At 42.0% G+C, this 18,602-nt stretch overlaps 2 protein-coding genes across 4 annotated transcripts in view; one reads left to right on the top strand and one right to left on the bottom strand.

Annotated features, from left to right (window-relative positions):
- Positions 1–6,453, bottom strand: part of pola1 (polymerase (DNA directed), alpha 1) — a 56,264-nt gene extending 49,811 nt beyond the window's left edge. The window contains exons 1-19 of one of the 2 annotated variants that reach the window (XM_031750047.2): positions 6,308–6,453; positions 5,716–5,843; positions 5,363–5,459; positions 5,190–5,267; positions 4,993–5,108; positions 4,725–4,787; positions 4,375–4,476; positions 4,099–4,267; positions 3,843–4,011; positions 2,904–3,076; positions 2,674–2,786; positions 2,328–2,441; positions 2,177–2,251; positions 1,937–2,075; positions 1,648–1,802; positions 1,454–1,538; positions 1,216–1,277; positions 257–346; positions 35–151 (exon numbers count right to left, since the gene is read on the bottom strand). In XM_031750047.2, the coding sequence (XP_031605907.2) occupies positions 35–151; positions 257–346; positions 1,216–1,277; positions 1,454–1,538; positions 1,648–1,802; positions 1,937–2,075; positions 2,177–2,251; positions 2,328–2,441; positions 2,674–2,786; positions 2,904–3,076; positions 3,843–4,011; positions 4,099–4,267; positions 4,375–4,476; positions 4,725–4,787; positions 4,993–5,108; positions 5,190–5,267; positions 5,363–5,459; positions 5,716–5,843; positions 6,308–6,356 (2,094 nt within the window). In that variant the 5' untranslated portion in view covers positions 6,357–6,453. Of the gene's footprint in view, positions 1–34; positions 152–256; positions 347–1,215; positions 1,278–1,453; positions 1,539–1,647; positions 1,803–1,936; positions 2,076–2,176; positions 2,252–2,327; positions 2,442–2,673; positions 2,787–2,903; positions 3,077–3,842; positions 4,012–4,098; positions 4,271–4,374; positions 4,477–4,724; positions 4,788–4,992; positions 5,109–5,189; positions 5,268–5,362; positions 5,460–5,715; positions 5,844–6,307 lie in introns of both variants that reach the window. The other variant, XM_031750046.2, reaches the window with a different exon arrangement.
- A 1,075-nt stretch (positions 6,454–7,528) lies between these two features.
- On the top strand, positions 7,529–17,583 carry pcyt1ba (phosphate cytidylyltransferase 1, choline, beta a). 2 transcript variants are annotated; one of them, XM_039617170.1, is made up of 8 exons: positions 7,529–7,675; positions 12,277–12,376; positions 13,753–13,869; positions 13,974–14,125; positions 14,905–14,983; positions 15,065–15,207; positions 15,486–15,674; positions 15,997–17,583. In XM_039617170.1, exons 1-8 carry the CDS (start codon positions 7,595–7,597, stop codon positions 16,219–16,221), a joined length of 1,086 nt encoding a protein of 361 aa, XP_039473104.1. In that variant the 5' UTR covers positions 7,529–7,594; the 3' UTR covers positions 16,222–17,583. The 2 variants fall into 2 exon arrangements, with proteins under 2 accessions (XP_039473104.1, XP_039473105.1); XM_039617171.1 differs by lacking the exon at positions 7,529–7,675 and adding an exon at positions 8,753–8,903.
- The last annotated feature ends 1,019 nt before the right edge of the window (positions 17,584–18,602 follow it).

An 18,602-nucleotide genomic window follows, 5' to 3' on the forward strand; every position in this document is an offset into this window, starting at 1 on the left:
AAAGAAAAAATTCTCAGCAAATTTGTTTTCTTACCCCTAATTTGGGCATATTGGACCTCCTGAGGCGTCCAATTTTTGACCAATGGGGAACCTTACACACATTGATGCGCTGGAGAAGAACTTCCAAGTCAAATCCAAAGATGTCATGACCCTACAGAAAACAAACATGTACAGTGTTTTTAGCCAGAGAAAAAAAACAATATAACTTCAAACCCAATTAAAAATCATTATCACAATCTCAACGTCTCCTACTCACCACCAGCACATCAGGGTCAATCTTGTGCATCTTGGCCAGGAAGAAGCCGAGCAGGGTCCTCTCTGTAGAAGCAATCTCCACCTTCCCATTCTAACAGAGCGAGTCACACCATCAGTGTTTTCACTAAAATACAGCACCCTACTTCAGACATACAGTCATCAACCCAAAATATGTTTTTAACTGACGTTTATAAATTATACTGTCTGTCAAACAAATAAATGAATTTTTTTTTTTTAAAGTGTTTCTATTCAAGTTCCATGTAAAGCAGCAAAATTAACTGAATTTTAATCACATTCACAATTTTGGCTTCCCAAACTTCAATGAGGGATATTGGAAATGCGTGCTACACCACTAAAACAAAAAGCAAATCAAGCGCTCCCTCAATCACCACTGATGTGTTCCAGTCACAGCTGTTCCCTGCATTGTGCAGAAAGAAATTTCCTAAACGTGCTCGACAGCAGTGATACGCTACTGATAACAGACCATCGATAGAAAAATAAAAAATTAAAACAAATACTGGCACAGAAGATGAAGCTTGTTCCAGTAAAGTCCAGTATGATGAATGCAGCAAAAACAAGAAAAACTCCAATGCTTGCTAATATGAATTGTCAAAATCAACTAAGACATCCATAAGTGTCCAAAAAAAACATGGTGATTAACAAAAGGAAAACTGTTAACATGCTGGACAAAAGAGCAGTATGTTGCATCCCTGTTGTGCAATTATTTGTCCGAAGTGACCTGCACTGTATATGAAACATTAGAGGAAAAATAGAGAGGGATGTCCCAGAATTTGTTTGTGTCATTTGAGTCAGTTTTAAAGTTTTCAGGCAGAGTACGGACAACATCCGGAAGATGATGAATCCCAGATTTGTGCACTAAACGTTAGTATGCATGTTTAAAGCTGAAGTTTGTGATTATGAAGTTTATGAATGAGTGCAAACATCTGGATACGCGCTCACCTTCTTTCTCACAGCCTCTTTGAAGTCATAAGGAAAGATGCAGTCAGCTGGTCTACTGATAACTGAGAAGACAAATAATAAAATGACAAGCCCACTCATTTAGTCTTTGGTTTTACTTCTTAACCGACATTGTGTTTTACATGTTAAGGCTGGGGATTGTTAAAATAAACAGCAGTCTGTTAAATAACTATGCATGCAAAGACTACATTCTCATGTGCGACGCCATGAAAAAACTCACCGCAGAAATGAGTCTGGTACGGAGGCTGAGGAGGAGCTTTATCCATGTGGAAGCGATAGTGTATAAGCGCAGCTAGAGACACAATCTGCAGGGGAAAATACTGCATTGAGTCCTCACTTCTTTAGAATTTCAGTCTGTTTGCAAAAACCATAAAATCACAGTATCCAGCAGGATATTTGATTGTGTGTTCTGACCTCATTTTGGTGAGTTTTAGGGTTCTGGACAGTCTTGAGACTGATGGACATGACAGTGAGTGGTGGAGGTGGGAGATCTTTGACCACGGAGATTAAATCACTCCTCAGAGAGAGCGCCTCCACCTTACACCAGCTGACCGGCTGGTTCATTAGCTCTAACATTGACACAGTGAAGTTTAGAGACAAAGTTTAACATGCCATCTGAAATTTTTTGCAGAATTCCAACAGATAACATTAAACTCAGTAAAATCTTTCATCAGTAATACAAAAGTCTACATCTCCTACTCACGTGGTGACTTGATATCCAACCAGCAAGGGCCTTTAATCTTCCTGCTGAGGAGAAAGTGCTCCAGACTGGATGTATTGGTTCCAAAAATGTGGGAAAAGGTCGCCCCCTTAAGGTCAGAAGGCAGCGAGGGGAACTCAGCCTGCAAAACAATATTTCCCAAAGGATTAAAGCTTATTTAAACATAAAGAACTGGATAAAGCGTGGACAATGTGGGAATAGCATATATACAAGTCTGCTCACAGAATATCTGACTTCCAGGTACTCGCACTGAGTGGGCACATCAGGAATTTCAAACGCATAGTTCTTCTCCACTTTCTGTAGGACAAGAAAAAGAAATCAAACACAAGCTAAAAACATGACTACATTCACACTTTACAGTCCATAATCAGACCTTCGACTTGAACTTCATGATCTTAAACTTCTCAGAGAGCTCGTTGAACTCTTGGTACACATCCATCATCCCTACTGGAGTGTTGGACACCTCCCCGGTCCTGGGGTTTGTCTTCTGTTAAATACAATACAAACACTAATTAAGACTTTTAATCAGTAGATATTTCTGTATAAAACTTACATCTCACTTTTTAGATTCCAACAAATATAGTTCCATATATTCAATTGCTAATATTTTGTAGAGGAAAACAAATAAAAATACTACTTAACTCAATCATAGTTAAACAACACAATCACATAGCTTTCTACTTTCACAGGTAATGAATTTTTCCACAGATGAAACTTACATATTCGCGAGGTAGGAGGTACATGGTCCGCTCAATGTTCTTGACGCTAACACTGCAGCTGACATGAGACTTTGCAGACTCAATCCACACTTTTCCAAACAGGTATACCACACCTTTAATTTAAATTCACATATCAGGGTGAGCTCTACAAACCTGCCCATGATTTTTTAAAAACAGTAAATGTAACCGCATTGTATTTAATCCTCACAGTGGGTGAAAATGGGACCCACCTGGTTGGTTGTATGGGTCTTCGAAGGCATCCAACCAGTAAAAGCGGAAAACCTGCTCCCCGTCTGGCCCCTCCACCAGAGGAAGTTGGCTGGAATCGACCTGCACCTCGGCCGGAGCGTCGTTAGCTCCGCCCTCCTCCTCTTGTCCCCAAGAGCTTCCAATTCTGCTGGACCTTGACAAGGAACACAGCAAAGAAACTGCTAAAAACTCATCTGCTCATATGCAAACCATTCCAGTTTAAGAACATAATTAGTTCTGTGGGTCATGCTAACTGCACCTGCAATCATCAAGGTGACTGCACAAAGCAGTGAATATAAAAGCAGGCAACACAAGACTCCCATGTTTTTAAAAACAAGCGTGAGGAACATTAAATGCTGCTCACTTGCTGGGGAATTCATTTTTGACTTCATGCAAGTTGACAACACAACAAGACGGCTTAGATTTTTATTTTTAATCTGGAGTTACTCACACCTACAATCATTTCAGACCTTAATGAGTCCAGCAATGTTTTGTGGGGGGTTGACTGCAGGTGTGACACAGAAGTGTGACATGTTTCGTCTTTTTCTTTACTGTATGGAGCCCTGCCGTTTGACCCAGACAGATTTGTGAACCACTGAAGTGAACTGAATTGCAGTCATTTTCATAATAGCCCATGCAATAATCAGCCATCGCATTTAGCTTTTCGAATTCCTTTAGAAACACCGGCATGTGCAGGTAAACCACGGGAGGAACAGATGCCACAGGACTAAACACCTGTTTAAAGGGCATTTAAATTGACTTATGTAAACATCGTGTTAACTTTGCTATATGCATTTTATATTTTCCTTGTCCTTGCTTCGTTTCCTCCAAACTGGAAGACACAGCAATTTTAGCACGACCCATAGAACTACAACTATGGGAAATAAGATGAGGTTGGACTAAAGGCATAAAAAACTCACATGAGGACTGGGTCCTGAGGTTCAGCTTTGGCCTCAACTTTGACTGCAGTCACTGCTGCTACTTCAGGTTTAGACTCCGTGTCGTCTTTCACTACAGGTGCCTCCTCCTCGAGGCCAACCTCCATCGGTTCATCAAAGTCCATCTCATCAAATGCCATGGCATCATTCACTGAGGAACACGTTAAAATGTAAAGTTAGTGCATAAACTTTTCACAAAGCAAAAAAAAGGAAAGAGATTAGAAACCGTCTTCATTACCTTCTTCTTCGTTCTTGTCTTCTTCATTCAGTTTTTCCACTTTTACCTTCTGCTTTGCCATAGGAGAAGCAGATGTGGAGGAGGGAGGGCGGACTGATGACCTGGGGGCAGACTGTGATGGTGGCGTTCGAATCACTTTTGCCTTTAACCCAGCTGCTGAGGGCGAGTCCTGCTATCAAAGGGATGATGATTCATTACAACTTCAGGTAAGCCACTTTATAAATTTGTCTAAAGAGATAATCAATATCCTTTGATTAGGAGGGTGGGCTGAGTTACCTTTGGCAACTGAGGTTTGATAGAGAAGGGATTCATGGGTGATCCCACAGATTTCTTTTTCTTTAGAGTCACCACAGGTGGAGGAGTCAGAAGAGCTGGTTTCTGGAAAGACGGAGCATATTTTAAAGCCACATTAACAAAGGCTAAGACACCAATAGAAAGAAATTACGGCCTTTAAAAGAAAAAAAAAAGCAGAAGGGAATATGTCATCATGCCCAAACAGGAAAAAAGTCAAAATGGCGTGAAGAGAAACCTAATAAAAGACTGCAGGTTTTAGAATAGCATGTGTAATCTCAAGTGTGGTTAATACTACAGACTACGGTCACATTTTTAAATGAAGAATTACCAACCTCAGAGTGCAGGTCCTGCAAGATATCCCCTAACAGGTCATCTTTGGACAGATCAACATCTTTCTGTAAGAGACAAAAGTACAAAAACATCTGACAAATGCATAAGGACAAAAACAAACAAACAAACAAATAAAAAAAAGCTGGATGTTTTTGAGCTTTACACTGACTGGAATATCCAAAGCACCATGCAGGCACAGAAATCCTTACATGTAGACCTGCATGGGGCATTTTTCACAGAAGCAAATCAAAGATGCTAACAAACACATACCTCAGCAGGCCTCTTGACGTTGCTGTTCATGAATAGGCTCTTAATGCTGTTGGGTTTGGCTACGACAGATTTCTTCACATTCTTCTTTGAGTCACCTCCTTTGGCGCCTCCTTTTCCTGATAAAACAAACAAAACCTATTCACGCACCTGATCTGGACAACTTACTCCAGAAAATGTAATCAACTCCTTGTGTTTACCCCTTTTGTCTTCTACTACATCATCATCCAAATCATCGTCAAAAATTTCTCGTCCATCCTCCACGTATCCTGTTCCATCTGGCAAAAAAAAGAAAGAAAAAAGAAGAGGTAATAAAACAATTGTGACGTTGGCACAGTATAAATATTCCTACAGCAGGCTGACTGACACTAACCATCATCAATAATCCAGTCATCCTCTTGCCTCTCTCGTACCATCTTTGAGTACTCATCCTCATCCACCTCCTCATACACACTGCTGAACTCCTTCACCTGAAAAACACAACACTGGTTAAAACACAGGTGTACTACTGTGATATGACACCTGCATACAGCATCCTAGGATAGAGAACAGCATGAATCATTTTAATGAGTGAAAAACAGATGCTGTAAAAGGAAGTATGAAGATACTTAACCAGCTTTGTTTATTAAGTCACAGTGAAGGAGTTAAAACAGGTGTTTGATGCAAATTAACATATTCTTCACACACCTTGAAGCAGAAACCAGTGATTAAGGCTGCCTTTCATACCTCATATTTGATCTTCTCTCCCATCTTAGCCTTCTTGAGCTGTTCCAGTGCAGACTTCCTCCCCACCTTCTCCCGTTTCTCCCGTCTGGAGCGAGTCTTCGCCAAACCACAGGCTTCACTTCCATCGTCTGAGGAGAGGTTCAAGACAACGCAGTATAAGGAAGGACGTTTGACTCGTTTCTTCAAACATATAATACACATATACCAGATCGACCTGACCCCTGTGTTTCTTTTACCATTCAATTTAAACGTCTGAAGACTTACTGGTGGTCGTTATATAGATTTTTCTCGTTCTCGAAGCGCCACAGAAGGTTTTAGTGGCGAGTTAACAGACCTCCACATCAGCGCTCTTCTGCTAGCTACCTATATTTACCTTCATGTCCTCCTGCTTGAACCTTAATAATACTCATTTAACAGTGTAAAACGCTGGCAAGCAGACAACGGTGGGCACTTTGGGTGTTAATGACCGAAGCCTGATAGCAGGTGTATTAATATAATCTGAACTAGCTAGCGTGTCAGCTAGCTTCTTTGCTTTCCCACCGCAATGTCGCCAAAAGTCAGCAAAAACGGAGGCGCGAGGCCCAAAACTCACCGCCGTCCGGAGCGTCCATGTCTTTGTCAGGGTTTGACACTGGAGCCATGGCGAGAAGTGGTGGTTTTGTCTTATTTATTCGTACGGTTATGGCAGGTCAACACAACAACAGAACAGCTCGCGCCAAATCGTCTTCCCGGGGAAAGTCATATGTCGGAAGTGACGACAGAGCGCCCAACCAATAAACTGGCACGCTATATCACCTCTGTCCGCAAGGTGGCAGTGTTGTACAATATAGCAGTATTATTTCTCCCTATGGGCTGCACTGTATCTTCTTCTCTGTGCACCGGATTATATTTATCTGGCAGGCAAATGTGTGTGTGATTACTGAGGTCTGGCGCGATGTGGCATACAGAGCATGGGCTTAAAATATATCCACAATTTCGACCGTTTTCAGAATTTACACTGAAACCAAGTTTATGTAACTTAAAGAAGTTTAAAATGCAATCATAAGAATATAAATCAGAGAAAGTTTCTGAGCAAAATTTTGTCAGTTGGTCTCAAAAAGTCAATTTATGTGATATTAGCATAAATATTGTATGAGGTTCAAACGAGTTTATAGTGACTTTTTATTTCTTTTGATTTAATAAAATCGCATCGCAATTTGGCTAAAAGAAACAAAACAAGAACAATATATATTTACAAAACAAAAAAATCTTTTAAACCATTCTATAAATCCGGGGATTTTTAGTAAAGGGGCCATTATTTTGCTCTGTTTTTCAAAGCCTGGCTACCCCAGTGAAGCTGGTTTCCACAGCAACCAAACCGGTCCATGGAGAGGACAATAGATTCCTGTCCCAGATTGGGGCCACAGAGACACAGTGCGTCCAATAATGAAAACACAAAGCGTGTTTTGTCCTCCATTCACACGGCTTATTTTGGCTTTCTATACATTAAATGACTGATTACTTCGCCAAGTTCCGGTGGACTGCACAGTATATTGCAGGTTATAGAAAGGCTCTTTGTAGTATTCATCTTATTTTTGTCTTTACAACATTAGGCTTTTTAAACTTGTTCTCATTAGGGTAAGAAGTTGCAGATTGCATGAATTAGGCCGTTTGCTGAGGTACAAAACTGAGGAAGTCTACTGTAAGCTCTGCTATATCGACTATGGCCCACAGTTGTCGCTGCTCATCAGCGCTGAGCAGCTGATGCGTCCTTTGGTCAGAGTAGACAAACAGCTTGTTGTTGCTCTGCTGCACTTTTGCCGCTGCGCAGCTCGCTCACTTTATAAAGAGCAAAGCAGAGAAAAAGTGAGTCTCATTGTGATATTTTGTTTGTTCCACCATGGTGAAACAACGACGCGTCAGAGCGCATTCCTCTTGCGCACCTGTCGCGCCTTTTTGTCGCAGAAGAGGATCTCTAAAGGTAAGACATCCCTAAACAGACATTAAAATAATTGTTTCTTTATGCGCAGTTTATATGCGTATTCCATTTGTTGACTTTTTTCTTCTTCTTTTTGTTGAGGCCTCGCGGGGGTAAGTTGCCCGTTAGCTTGGAGGGTAAACTTTCTTGAGTGGTCGGAATCTAACCCTAAAGAAAATCCGCCAAATATTAAAATACGACGATCCTGTTACAGTCAAATGCACTGCTGTACTCTATAGGAGCTTGGTTTACCTTAAGTTATACAATGAGGGATACTAAACTAGTCAGGACAGTTTTTTTTAGCTTCTTCTTTTCCACAATCATGTTTGTTTACAAATCTCACACAAAGATAAGCACATACATTAGACACGTGAAAACCCACATACTTCTATTTAAATCAGCGTTTGGCGGATAGCGGTGCCACTCAGTGCCATTTTTCACTGATGGTGCTATGGCCTGCTCCACCAATCCTCACCGGGTATACTGGCGGTCCTCTCTCATTGGCTACCTCATGGAGCTCTCTCTCCTCTTTTCCGTCGCCATGGAGAAAGCTCCTCAGTTCGCAGAGATCGTTTACGCCGACACAGATTCACTCACGGCTGGTGAAAAGATGCCAGTGTGATCTCTTAATTTATCTTCTCGCTGTTTTGGGTTGAATCTGTGCTCATTTGTTAGTACACAGTAATAAACAGACAGATCGTAGAAAATCAAAATCAGATTATTTGCCAAATATGTTTTCCCATGTGAGGATTTCACCATAGAGTCAAGCAGTCAAAAGAAGAGTGCTCTGGTGTTTCCCCGTATACCCTAAAGGGGCACCCCTGAGCAAACATGGTTAAAGCCTTTTAATTCGGAGAAGTCTTTTATGTTAACGCTTTAATATGACGCAAGACTAAAGGGAATATAACTGTGATTTAACAGACGGCGCTTGACGCTTTTTAAATTACTATTAAAACGCGGAAGGCAGAATTTTTTATTCCAAAAAATAGTCAGAGTGAGGCCTCTGCCATGAGTCTGCGTCTCTGCAGCAGAGAGGATCAGATGATGAGGAGAGGACAGACAGAGAGGCAGAGCGGAGAGTGGGCGGGGGAACTGAGGAAGGAGACAGAGTGGTGAGGAGAGGCATCGTTCCACTGATGCTGAGTCACATATCAGAGGGACCACAGCTGCATCCCATGAGTCTTTGGGAATAATGGAGGAGCTTGAACACACCTGCCCTCATCCCCGAACGGTAGGGCATCCGCGCCTATGTGTGTGTGTGTTTTCTCGTCTTCCATTGCGCACAGAGTGTGTGTGACAGAGAGAGGGAGACAAAGGGTCCTGTTATGAAACAGATCCCCTGTAGCATGTGGCTGTGGGATCTGCTTAGAGTGCTGAGTGGACAGTGTGTGTGGGTGTTTCTGAGTGTGTTGCCAAAGGAGGGAAGGGGTCCGTACGGTAGCCAACATAGCATGAACCTCCTGCTGAGGGGGAAATTGCCGCAGCAAGGATACAGAGCTTCCTATGTTGGGATACTCTGGTGTGATTTATTGCTTTAATGCTCCTAAAAACTCTCCATTTTGCCCTTTCCTCACCTCCGTCTCCACTCCATCGAGCCATTTTTTCTTCTTGAGAGCCAATCTCATTGTTAGTCTCATGTCCCGTGTCCCCGTGGCTCTCTCTTTCACCCCAGCCTTAATCCTTCTTATGCCAGATGTTCTTTGCTTGTGCCAGAGTCGGCATTACTGAGCGCCTGCTCTGATAGGTCAGGTGCCTGTACCTCTGGTCACTTGGTTTTCAGTCTTTACCATCTGCTGTGTTCAGATGGTGGAGCTCTGTTCTTCCTGGGCCATAGGTGAATCACGGGTGATGAGGGAACTCCTCCAGCACTTTGTTGTTCTTTTCTGTTGAAGTGTGTGTTATGCATTTATTCACTTTTAAGCTCTAATAAACACTGTTAACCAACACCTTCTGGCTGTAATGTCATCTGTAAGTGCAGCGGAATTAGGAAGTACAGGACAGCATTTAAAAGAGGAGGTTAGCTAAGGAAAAGTTAGATTGTTGAAAATAGAAGAGGCAAAGGAAAAGGCTTGTAGTGAGTTCTATGTGAGGCTGGACACTAAGGAAGGAAAGCAGAGAGATCGAGCTGGAAAGGATGTGCAGCAGGTTAGGGAGCTCAAGGATAGAGATGGAAAGGTACGTATGAGTGAAGGGATGATAAAGGATGGAAAAAGTACTTTGAGGTATACTTTGAATATAGAAATTCAATTCAGCTCAGTTTTATTTGTATAGCACCAAATCACAACAACAGTCGCCTCAAGATGCTTTATAATGTAATGTAAAGACCCTACAATAATACAGAGAAAGCCCCAACAATCAGATGACCCTCTATGAACAAGCACTTGGCAACAGTGGGAAGGAAAAACTCATATTTAACAGGAAGAAACCGCTGGCAGAACCACGCTCAGGGAGGGGCCGGTTGGTGGTGAGGGGAGGAAGACAGGACAAAAGAAATGACCGCAAAAAACAGCTGTTACACAGATAGGCAGGCTATACTGTGCAGCTTATACATGTGCAATTTGAACTCCTTTTTGGAAAAACAAATATTCATTTATGATCCAGCCATGTGCATTTTCAAAGTTAGACAAGTACAAGCAAAATTACCTACTTATCTCCAACACTGAGACAGGATCAGCCAGGATCTAACTGCCACGGTCCCTACTGTTTGTCCTTGATACCTATTTTGAGTTTTTATTTAATGTGTTCAAGTTCGAGGTTCTGTTTGTTTCTTTTATAATTCTAGGATATTACAAGTCTTAGTTGTGGTGGTGTTAAGTGTGTAGCTTTTTTATTTTATTTTATTATCTTAGAGCAGGGGTAGGCAACACACCTGAATCAAATGCTTAGTTCATTACCAGGCCTCTGGAGAACTTCAAGACATGTTGAGGAGGTAATTTAGACATTTAAATCAGCTGTGTTGGATCAAGGATACATCTAAAACCTGCAGGACACTGGCACTCGAGGCCTGGAGTTGCTTACCCCTGTCTTTGAGCTTTTAATAGAAGTTTTTTTGGTCATATTATTGGTTTTATTAGCAAATTTCTGGTGTTTCTTTTTGTGTTTCTCTCTTTTTTCATTTCTGTGTTTATGCCTTGGTCCCTCTCTGCTCCCTTCTCTCTGTCATCTTGCTAAGTGTTACTGTTGGTATCTGTTAGCCTCTTTAAATCATTACCGGCTTTTACTTTGAAGATTGTTTTCTTTTGTTTCCTGTGTCAGTTTTGCTTCCTGTCTGCCTTCCCTAATGATTTTTACCTGTTGCTGACTGTGTTCCCCTGTGCTCCTCTCCTCCCGTTTCTCATTAGTCGTCAGTCTTCTGTCTTTCTTTCATCTTTTATCACATCATCTGTTTGCTTATGTTAGTTTCTTGTGTTTTGAACTTGGATAGCTGCCACTAAAGCTTGCTTTTGCAGTTCATGAACTCTCTCCTGCATTCTGCCTCTGATTCCACCTTTCTGGTCACTAGCAGTCAGCAGGCATAAATGTTGAAATTTTGCGTTTTGATCTGTTAAAGGTTATAGTGAAAAAGGTTAATAAGGATACCGAGGTGGGTCTTGATTTGTTACCCAAATTCGAGGTTGGTAATAAAAATTCAATAAACAATGGTGGCAAGTTTCTTTTTTGATTTATGGCAGTGAGGTACTGTTTTAAGGTCAATATAAAATATTTGGAATCAATTTTCCCTTCATTATATTGGACTGCTGATGCATACACATATGCAAATAATATCTGCCCTCTAGCTCTGTGTTTTCTTCTTCATCTATTTACCTTTTTAAAACCCTCTCAGACTCCCCGCCTTGGTGTCACGTTTACTGGTTTGTCTCCATGCCAGACCGGTTGCTGCTCCTGGAGGATACATGTTGACGTCAGGTGCCTGTTTATTCCACAGAGGCTGAATCTGTCTCCATCCTTTCTTCCTCCTCTCACACTCCCACGGCTTTCTGTTCTGTGCTGACTCCAGGTCCTTTTTATCTGTGTGATTGAGATTCAGCGTTTCTCCTGCAGTTAACAGATGGCACGAAAAGACACATTTTCAGGCGGGCTGCAACACTTTAACCTTGATATAGCTTTGACACATGCTAACAGGCACCCATATCTCACCTGTGCTTTCTTGTTCTGTATTTTGCTTCCATGTCCCAGTGATAACGCTCCTCACCGTGTTCATTTTACCGCATAAGTGCTCTTCTTGTTTTGCATTTTTCCTGGGAGGCTTTTGAATCAGTAGCTCTACTCTTTATCTATCTGTCCCATCATGTCAATGCTCACACAGGTTTGCGAAAAGGTAGGTCTGCCCGCACACACTGACTGATCAATAACATTGAGTGCAGCGCTGTCTGTTTCATGCGCTGCTGTCCCAATAGAGCGTAGACATCAGCTATGATCAATAACTTAATGGAGGTTACAGTAAGTGAGGAAGGGCGTGGAAAAGGAGGCATGCTGTGCATAGCTGAAGTGATAGATGAGTGTGTTTCTCTGCAAAGGGATTTCCCATGCTTTTGGATGCTGAAGTAACTGTCATCAGTCTCCCTCGTTCGTTCTGTGTTTAACCTGGTCACTCTCTGTCTCAGACTCTCACAGAGCCTGCCATCTTTGCCAACGAGACCAGCTGTGACTGTCGCGCGCCTCATGAGAAGCTCACCATCGCTCAGGCCTGCAAAGGCACCCCAGGTAGACCTCCCGCTGTTCGGTATCCTCCTGTCTTGCGCACAGTCTCCTCCCAGCTTTGATGTTTTCCATTTACAGCATTCCTCTGCAACATCTCCTACTGCACTACTCTATCACAATTACTTCTTTTTCTACTACTACTACCACCACTGCTACAGCTCCTATTGCTGTTGCAACTAATGGTTCTGTTCCAAGTGTTTGTACTATGAACTCTCACAGCAGCTACTACACTCTTACCCCTGATGTCATTACCACCACTAATTCTGTGCTAACTCCTTCCACTAAATGTGTTGTTGTCTGCTGTTGCCATTTTTACAGCTGCCACTTCCCATGTACTCTTGTACTTGCACTGCTACAGTAATTATAGTATGTGAGATAATAGCATGTGTTTTTACAAGATAATTGGACTGAAATGGGCAAGTCATTACTAGTCCTTTTCATGTCACCACTGCTGGGGACGACTGAACTTGTAATTAATGTAGGGGTTTAACTACATCTTGCAGTAACTTGCTGGCAGTTCAACTACGCTCATTACTTCCACAAAAGAGTCTCTTTCTTTCTTTCTTTCTTTCTTTCTTTCTTTCTTCTTTGTCTTCTGTCTGTTAGCATGTTATTTAAAAAGGTATGGCTATACACTGCTCAAACAAATTATTGTAACAGTTTGAAAACACATTAGATCTCAATGGGAAAAAAAGAATGCTGGATATCTACATTGATGTGGACTGGGTAATGGTTTAGGAATGAAAGCAGCAGGCTAGTCCATTTTGCTGAAGTTTAATTGCACCAGCTCAATATGGTACTCAGTAGCTTGTATTCACACCAGTGGCCTGCTGGAGGTCGTTTTTTGGGGGTCAGTGCTCACCCTGTTCCTCCTTGCACTAAGTAGCAGATGGCGAGCCCTGTCCAGCTCTTCTAGAATAACTGTCTGCCTCCTGGTATCTCCTGCATGCTATTGAGGCTGTGCTGGGAGTCACCGAACCGTCTGACAATGGGACCTACTGATGTGCCATCCTGGAGGAGTTGGACAACCTGTGCAACCTCTGTAGGGTCCAGGTGTTGGCTCATGCTACCAGCAGTGATGCTGACCCTAGTCAAATCCAAAGCTGGTGAAAAACAGCCAGAAAACAGTGAAAATCCTTTGACTCCAAAAGCACTGCCAATTTGATCATGCTCAAAAACATTTAAAAATGTTTAAGTGAGCCTCTGTGGCTCCAGATGAAGCTGTGCAAAACTACTTTGCAGCCTGCTTATTCTCTGTTTGTGTGTTTGACTTGAGGCTATATCAACTGTTACTCTAACAGCACACCACTTCACTTATTTGTGCTTACCTGTTCCCGTGATGTTGTACTGTTTTTCTGTTTTTCTTTCTGTATTTTCAGTGGACCGGCCAGTCAGAGTCTACGCAGATGGCATCTTTGACCTATTCCACTCTGGACACGCTCGTGCTCTCATGCAGGCCAAGAATCTCTTTCCAAACACCTACCTCATAGTAGGAGGTAAGACAGACCACACTGGTACGGTTTCACCTGTCCAGATTTGTTATTTAATCACCACACCTCACGTGGGTTTTATGTATGTCACTGCTGTGCTCTTGAAACAGTGTGCAGTGATGAACTGACCCACAAGTACAAGGGCTTCACAGTCATGACGGAGCACGAACGTTACGAGGCGCTGAGACACTGCCGCTACGTCGATGAGGTCTTGAGAGATGCACCCTGGACTCTCACGCCTGAGTTCCTTGAGAAACACAAGGTGTGTGTGTGTGGGTTTCAACTATATAAGCTTTAAAGTGGATGAAACATTTTGTTCACTAATCGGCTAAGTTTGGAGACACTTGTTGCTCAAAATTAGGATCTTGACAGTTCTTCGGGCTTTAAAGTTTTTGGTTTCAAGGTGAAATTACCTGAAAGAAACTTACCTGCTCACGTTCAGTCAATGGTGCAGGCAGTGTTAGCAATTAAGTTTATTTTAGTTTAGTTTTGCTATTAAATTCAATTATATTTCAGTCAAATCTAACCTAGTCTAATCTAGTTTAGCTCCTTTAATGCTGATGTGCATTGATATACAGGTAGAGCTGGTCATTCACTTATCAGAAGATCAGTAGTTTGATCCCCAGTGTCTCCCTGGGGGCAAATACTGAACCCCAACTCCCCCTCAGTGCATCTGTCAGAGTGTACGAATGAAACACTTAAAGGAAGAGAATAAACGCGCTATGTGAATTTGTGTGAACAGGTGAATGAAGCTTGAGTGCTTCGAGTGGAAGTATTAGTACATTTACTATATGTATTGTACACATTCACCTGTCACCTGTGACCTAATACCTGTAGCTAGTGAGTAAAGTATTTGAGGAGGATGCTATGCTGTGAGTAAGGAAACTTTCTTTACCATTTAGGAGACCTCTAATTATGAGACGCGTGTGACTATCACCCCTGAAATTCTGTGTGAAATGACGTCTTCATGACCATGAAAGACCTGCTGCATGTTCACTTGTGTGTCTGCCATACAGTACGTGTCCTTTGATTGTTCCTCAGATCGATTTTGTGGCTCATGATGATATTCCATACTCCTCAGCAGGAAGTGAGGACGTTTACAAACACATCAAGGAGGCAGGTCAGTGTCCGATGATTAAAAGGACATAAAATAACTGTGTTTTCCACCATAAAACATACCTGCTGTGTGTGTGTATATCAGGGATGTTTGTACCCACGCAACGCACAGAAGGAATCTCCACCTCTGACCTGATTACGAGAATTGTCAGAGACTATGACGTCTACGCCCGACGCAACCTTCAACGTGGCTACACGGCCAAGGAGCTTAACGTCAGCTACATCAATGTGAGAACATTTTACTGCACTGTGTTGTATTTCTAAACATCAGCTTAGCACAAATTTAATGTGAAAAAAAGCAGATTTTCTTCTTTTGAGAAAGTAACAGGTCTTTGGATATTGTGCATCACAGTTGTATGGAGCTTAATTTGTGATGTGACTACAAAGCTGCGGTGTTGAAAACTGACCTCAGACATATGCTTCCTATTTACAATATTCACAATTTTTGATTTAGGTTCTGGTTCTCCAAAAATGTGGCAATTATCCGCAATATTTTGTGCCCCCAGGAGAAGAAGTACCGGCTACAGAACCAAGTGGATCGGATGAAGGAGAAAGTTCGCACAGTCGAGGAAAAGAGCAAGCATTTTGTTTACCGAGTGGAGGAGAAGAGCCACGACCTCATTCAGAAATGGGAAGAGAAATCCAGAGAATTCATCGGAAACTTCCTAGAATTATTTGGACCCGATGGGACATGGGTAAGTAACTATCCAATGTCAACGCTTACTAAATATAGAAAAAACTTTAAAATACTTACGATCATTTGGTCACTGGAATGTCTTTGACACATTTTCAAGTGGAAGTTTTATTCCCTGTCACTTGTACTTTGATGTGATAACAAGTCCAGTGTGGCGGGGCACGGTCTGTGGCGCCGCTGCAGGGGAGGCGTGATGAGCCGATGCGGCTCGGGTGTGTCAGCCTCCCCGCAGCAGCGCCACAGACCGCGCCCCCCCCCACATTCAGTTTTCTCAGGTGATCTGATTTCCTAACATTTCGATCTTCTTTCCCCTCTTTGCGCAGAAACAAGTGTTTCAGGAGCGCAGTGGTCGAATGCTCTCCTACGCTCTGTCTCCCAGAGAGTCACCCAGCAATAGCCCTCCCCGCGAACTTTCCCCCCTGCGCTCACCCTCTCCCCCGTCTCCCCCCGCCCGCTGGCACAACGCGCGGCCCTCGCCCCCTACCTCCCCAAAAGGAGCGTCTGCGTCTATAAGCAGCATGAGTGAAGGGGATGAAGACGAAAAGTAGACGGTCACACCAACCCGCACACGCGCACACTCACACACACACACACACACCTCACTCACAAACACATGCACACACTCCTCCAAACACTGGCTGACAAACTGAAAAACAGTTACCCTCAAGGATGTTGCAAATATGCAATGCAGACGGTGATCATGGGGAATGTAGTTCTGAGCTGCAGAGCTAAGAAGCCATCACTGTCTCTGTTGTTTCTGGGCAACCAAGCAGACAGGAGGAAGAGGATGAGGACAAAGTGTCAGATTTTCGTGCAGCATCTTTGACTTTGGATTGTCCAGCACTGATAGAGACTGTCAAACAGCTTGCTTATAATATCATCAGTTTTGGTTTTTTGTCTTATTATGTGAGATTATCATTTTCTCTTCAAGATGCCAAGTTTTCTTGTAACCGGTGTGATAGCTATGCGCGAGTAGGCACAGACTTACAGAAACACCTCGTCTTACATTCAGTTCTACATATCGTGCACACTGGAGCTGGTTTCATTCATTTTGTGTAATTTTGTGCTAGTTAAACAGAATTTAAACGACAGACCCCTGCGAACCCTAGAGTAGCTGAGGCGATGCTTGGATAACACACGGCCTTTGCTGTTTTAGACCGTATTCACAAAAACGATCGCATTGAAATTCACTGATCACGAGTTACTTCTAAGATATTCATATGAAATTCTCTGCAGGAGCCCAGAAGACCGTATATTGTCAAGTTTCTGAAATGCAGATGATATGTGCAAAAACCCTAAGCAAAACCCAGCAAAATACAGAAAAACAAGACATAAACACAACTTTTAAAGCTCACGTTTTTTTGGATGATTGTAAAAGAGACACAAAATCCAGTCCTCGAGGCTTACTGCACCAAATAGTTTGATGAAATAGAAAAAATAGAGCCTTCATTTATTAACCTCTTGAATGTAAATTGCATCTTTTAGACTCCACAAAGAGGTAATGTTATCACTCTCACATCTAGCCATATAAAAGGTTGTGTCTCACCTTTTAAAGGAAGCACTTGTGGATTTTCACCATTTAAAAAAAAAAGCCATGTAATTTTTTAGTAGTCTTTCATGTTTAGCAGAGATTTCTTTGGCTCTTTGGGACCTGATGTCAGCCGTCCACAAAAACCTGACAAACTCTGACGATACTTGAAATATCTCAAAAATATTAAAGCTCTCTGGGTGAATCGTCAGGTTTGAACATGGCGCTGTTCTCGCTGCGATGATTGGAAATGTACATTGCTCACGTCTGAGCAGACCTCTCTTCCACCCCAGCAACACAGTAAGTACCCTATAATGCAACGTAGAGACCTTAATGTCCTGTACGCACTATATGTTAATCTGCACTATATGAACAAAATTTGGGAATGTGTGTCTTTTTTTAATTATTAATTTTAATGTTCAAATGAATCAAAATGTGAATAAAAGAAAAAAAATGTATAACTTAATATGAAGCAGACTTAGACTTTTTAATTGATGCTAAAAAGTTAAAGGTCAATAGAGACTGGGAGGGGACATGACTTGACAACAGCTGACTCAACTGTGCAAATAAAGAGTTGAAGTAGTGGGAAGAGGTGCAAAGAACACTGTTAAACCCCAGTGATGTCATGTGAAAAAGAAGGTATGGTGTCTTTCACGTCTAAGTTTTCAAATATCAGGACATAAAAATCAATCCTTAACTGTTTTAGAAATTAAGACAGCATAAAACAACATATGACCTGTTAGACTGTATCATTATTTCCACCCTCCACAACAATGAGAAGGATAAGTAAGTGTGAGCATCTTTATGAAAGCAGAAATTTCAGCAGTTTTTTTTAGGTCTGGAAGGGTTTTCTCTATAAAAAGAACACAGCAGAGCTTAGGCTTGCAAAGTTGCATTTGAACAAACCACAAGACCTTTGGATATTTGCTCGTAATAAGCAGAGAAACCCAAACACAGCTGTCAGCATGGTGGGGGGAATGATTAGGGCTTATTTTACAGCCACAGGACCTGGACACCTTCCAGTCACTAAGCAGACCATGAATTCATCTGTATACCAAAGTATTATAGAGTCAAATGTGAGGTCACCTTTCAGTCAGTTAAAGCTGGGCTCTAACTGGCTCATGCTACAGGATAACAATCTCAAGCACAGCAGCAATTCTACAACAGAATGGCTGAAAAAGGAAAGAGTAAGTCAAAATCCAGATCTCAACCTGATTGAAATACTGTGGCAGGATCTTTAGAGTGCTGTGCATAAAGCAATACCCACAAACTTCAATTAAATGAAGCACTCTTGTGTAGAAGAGTTGGATAAAATTCCTCCACAAGAAAGTAAGAGACTGATAATTTTCTTCAAGTTACTTGCTGATAAAAGTAGTTTTTCACACACTGCTTATGTTTTTT

The sequence above is a fragment of the Oreochromis aureus genome, linkage group 9 (assembly GCF_013358895.1).
Source record: "Oreochromis aureus strain Israel breed Guangdong linkage group 9, ZZ_aureus, whole genome shotgun sequence".
NCBI classification, from domain to species: Eukaryota; Metazoa; Chordata; class Actinopteri; order Cichliformes; family Cichlidae; genus Oreochromis; species Oreochromis aureus.

Bases quoted from the DNA above. Each gene is read 5' to 3' on its own strand.
- pcyt1ba (XM_039617170.1), top strand. From the start codon at position 7,595: ATGGTGAAACAACGACGCGTCAGAGCGCATTCCTCTTGCGCACCTGTC. The intron at 7,676-12,276 runs GTAAGACATCCC...TCTCTGTCTCAG, and splicing joins GCAGAAGAGGATCTCTAAAG to ACTCTCACAGAGCCTGCCAT. The intron at 15,675-15,996 runs GTAAGTAACTAT...CTCTTTGCGCAG, and splicing joins TTGGACCCGATGGGACATGG to AAACAAGTGTTTCAGGAGCG.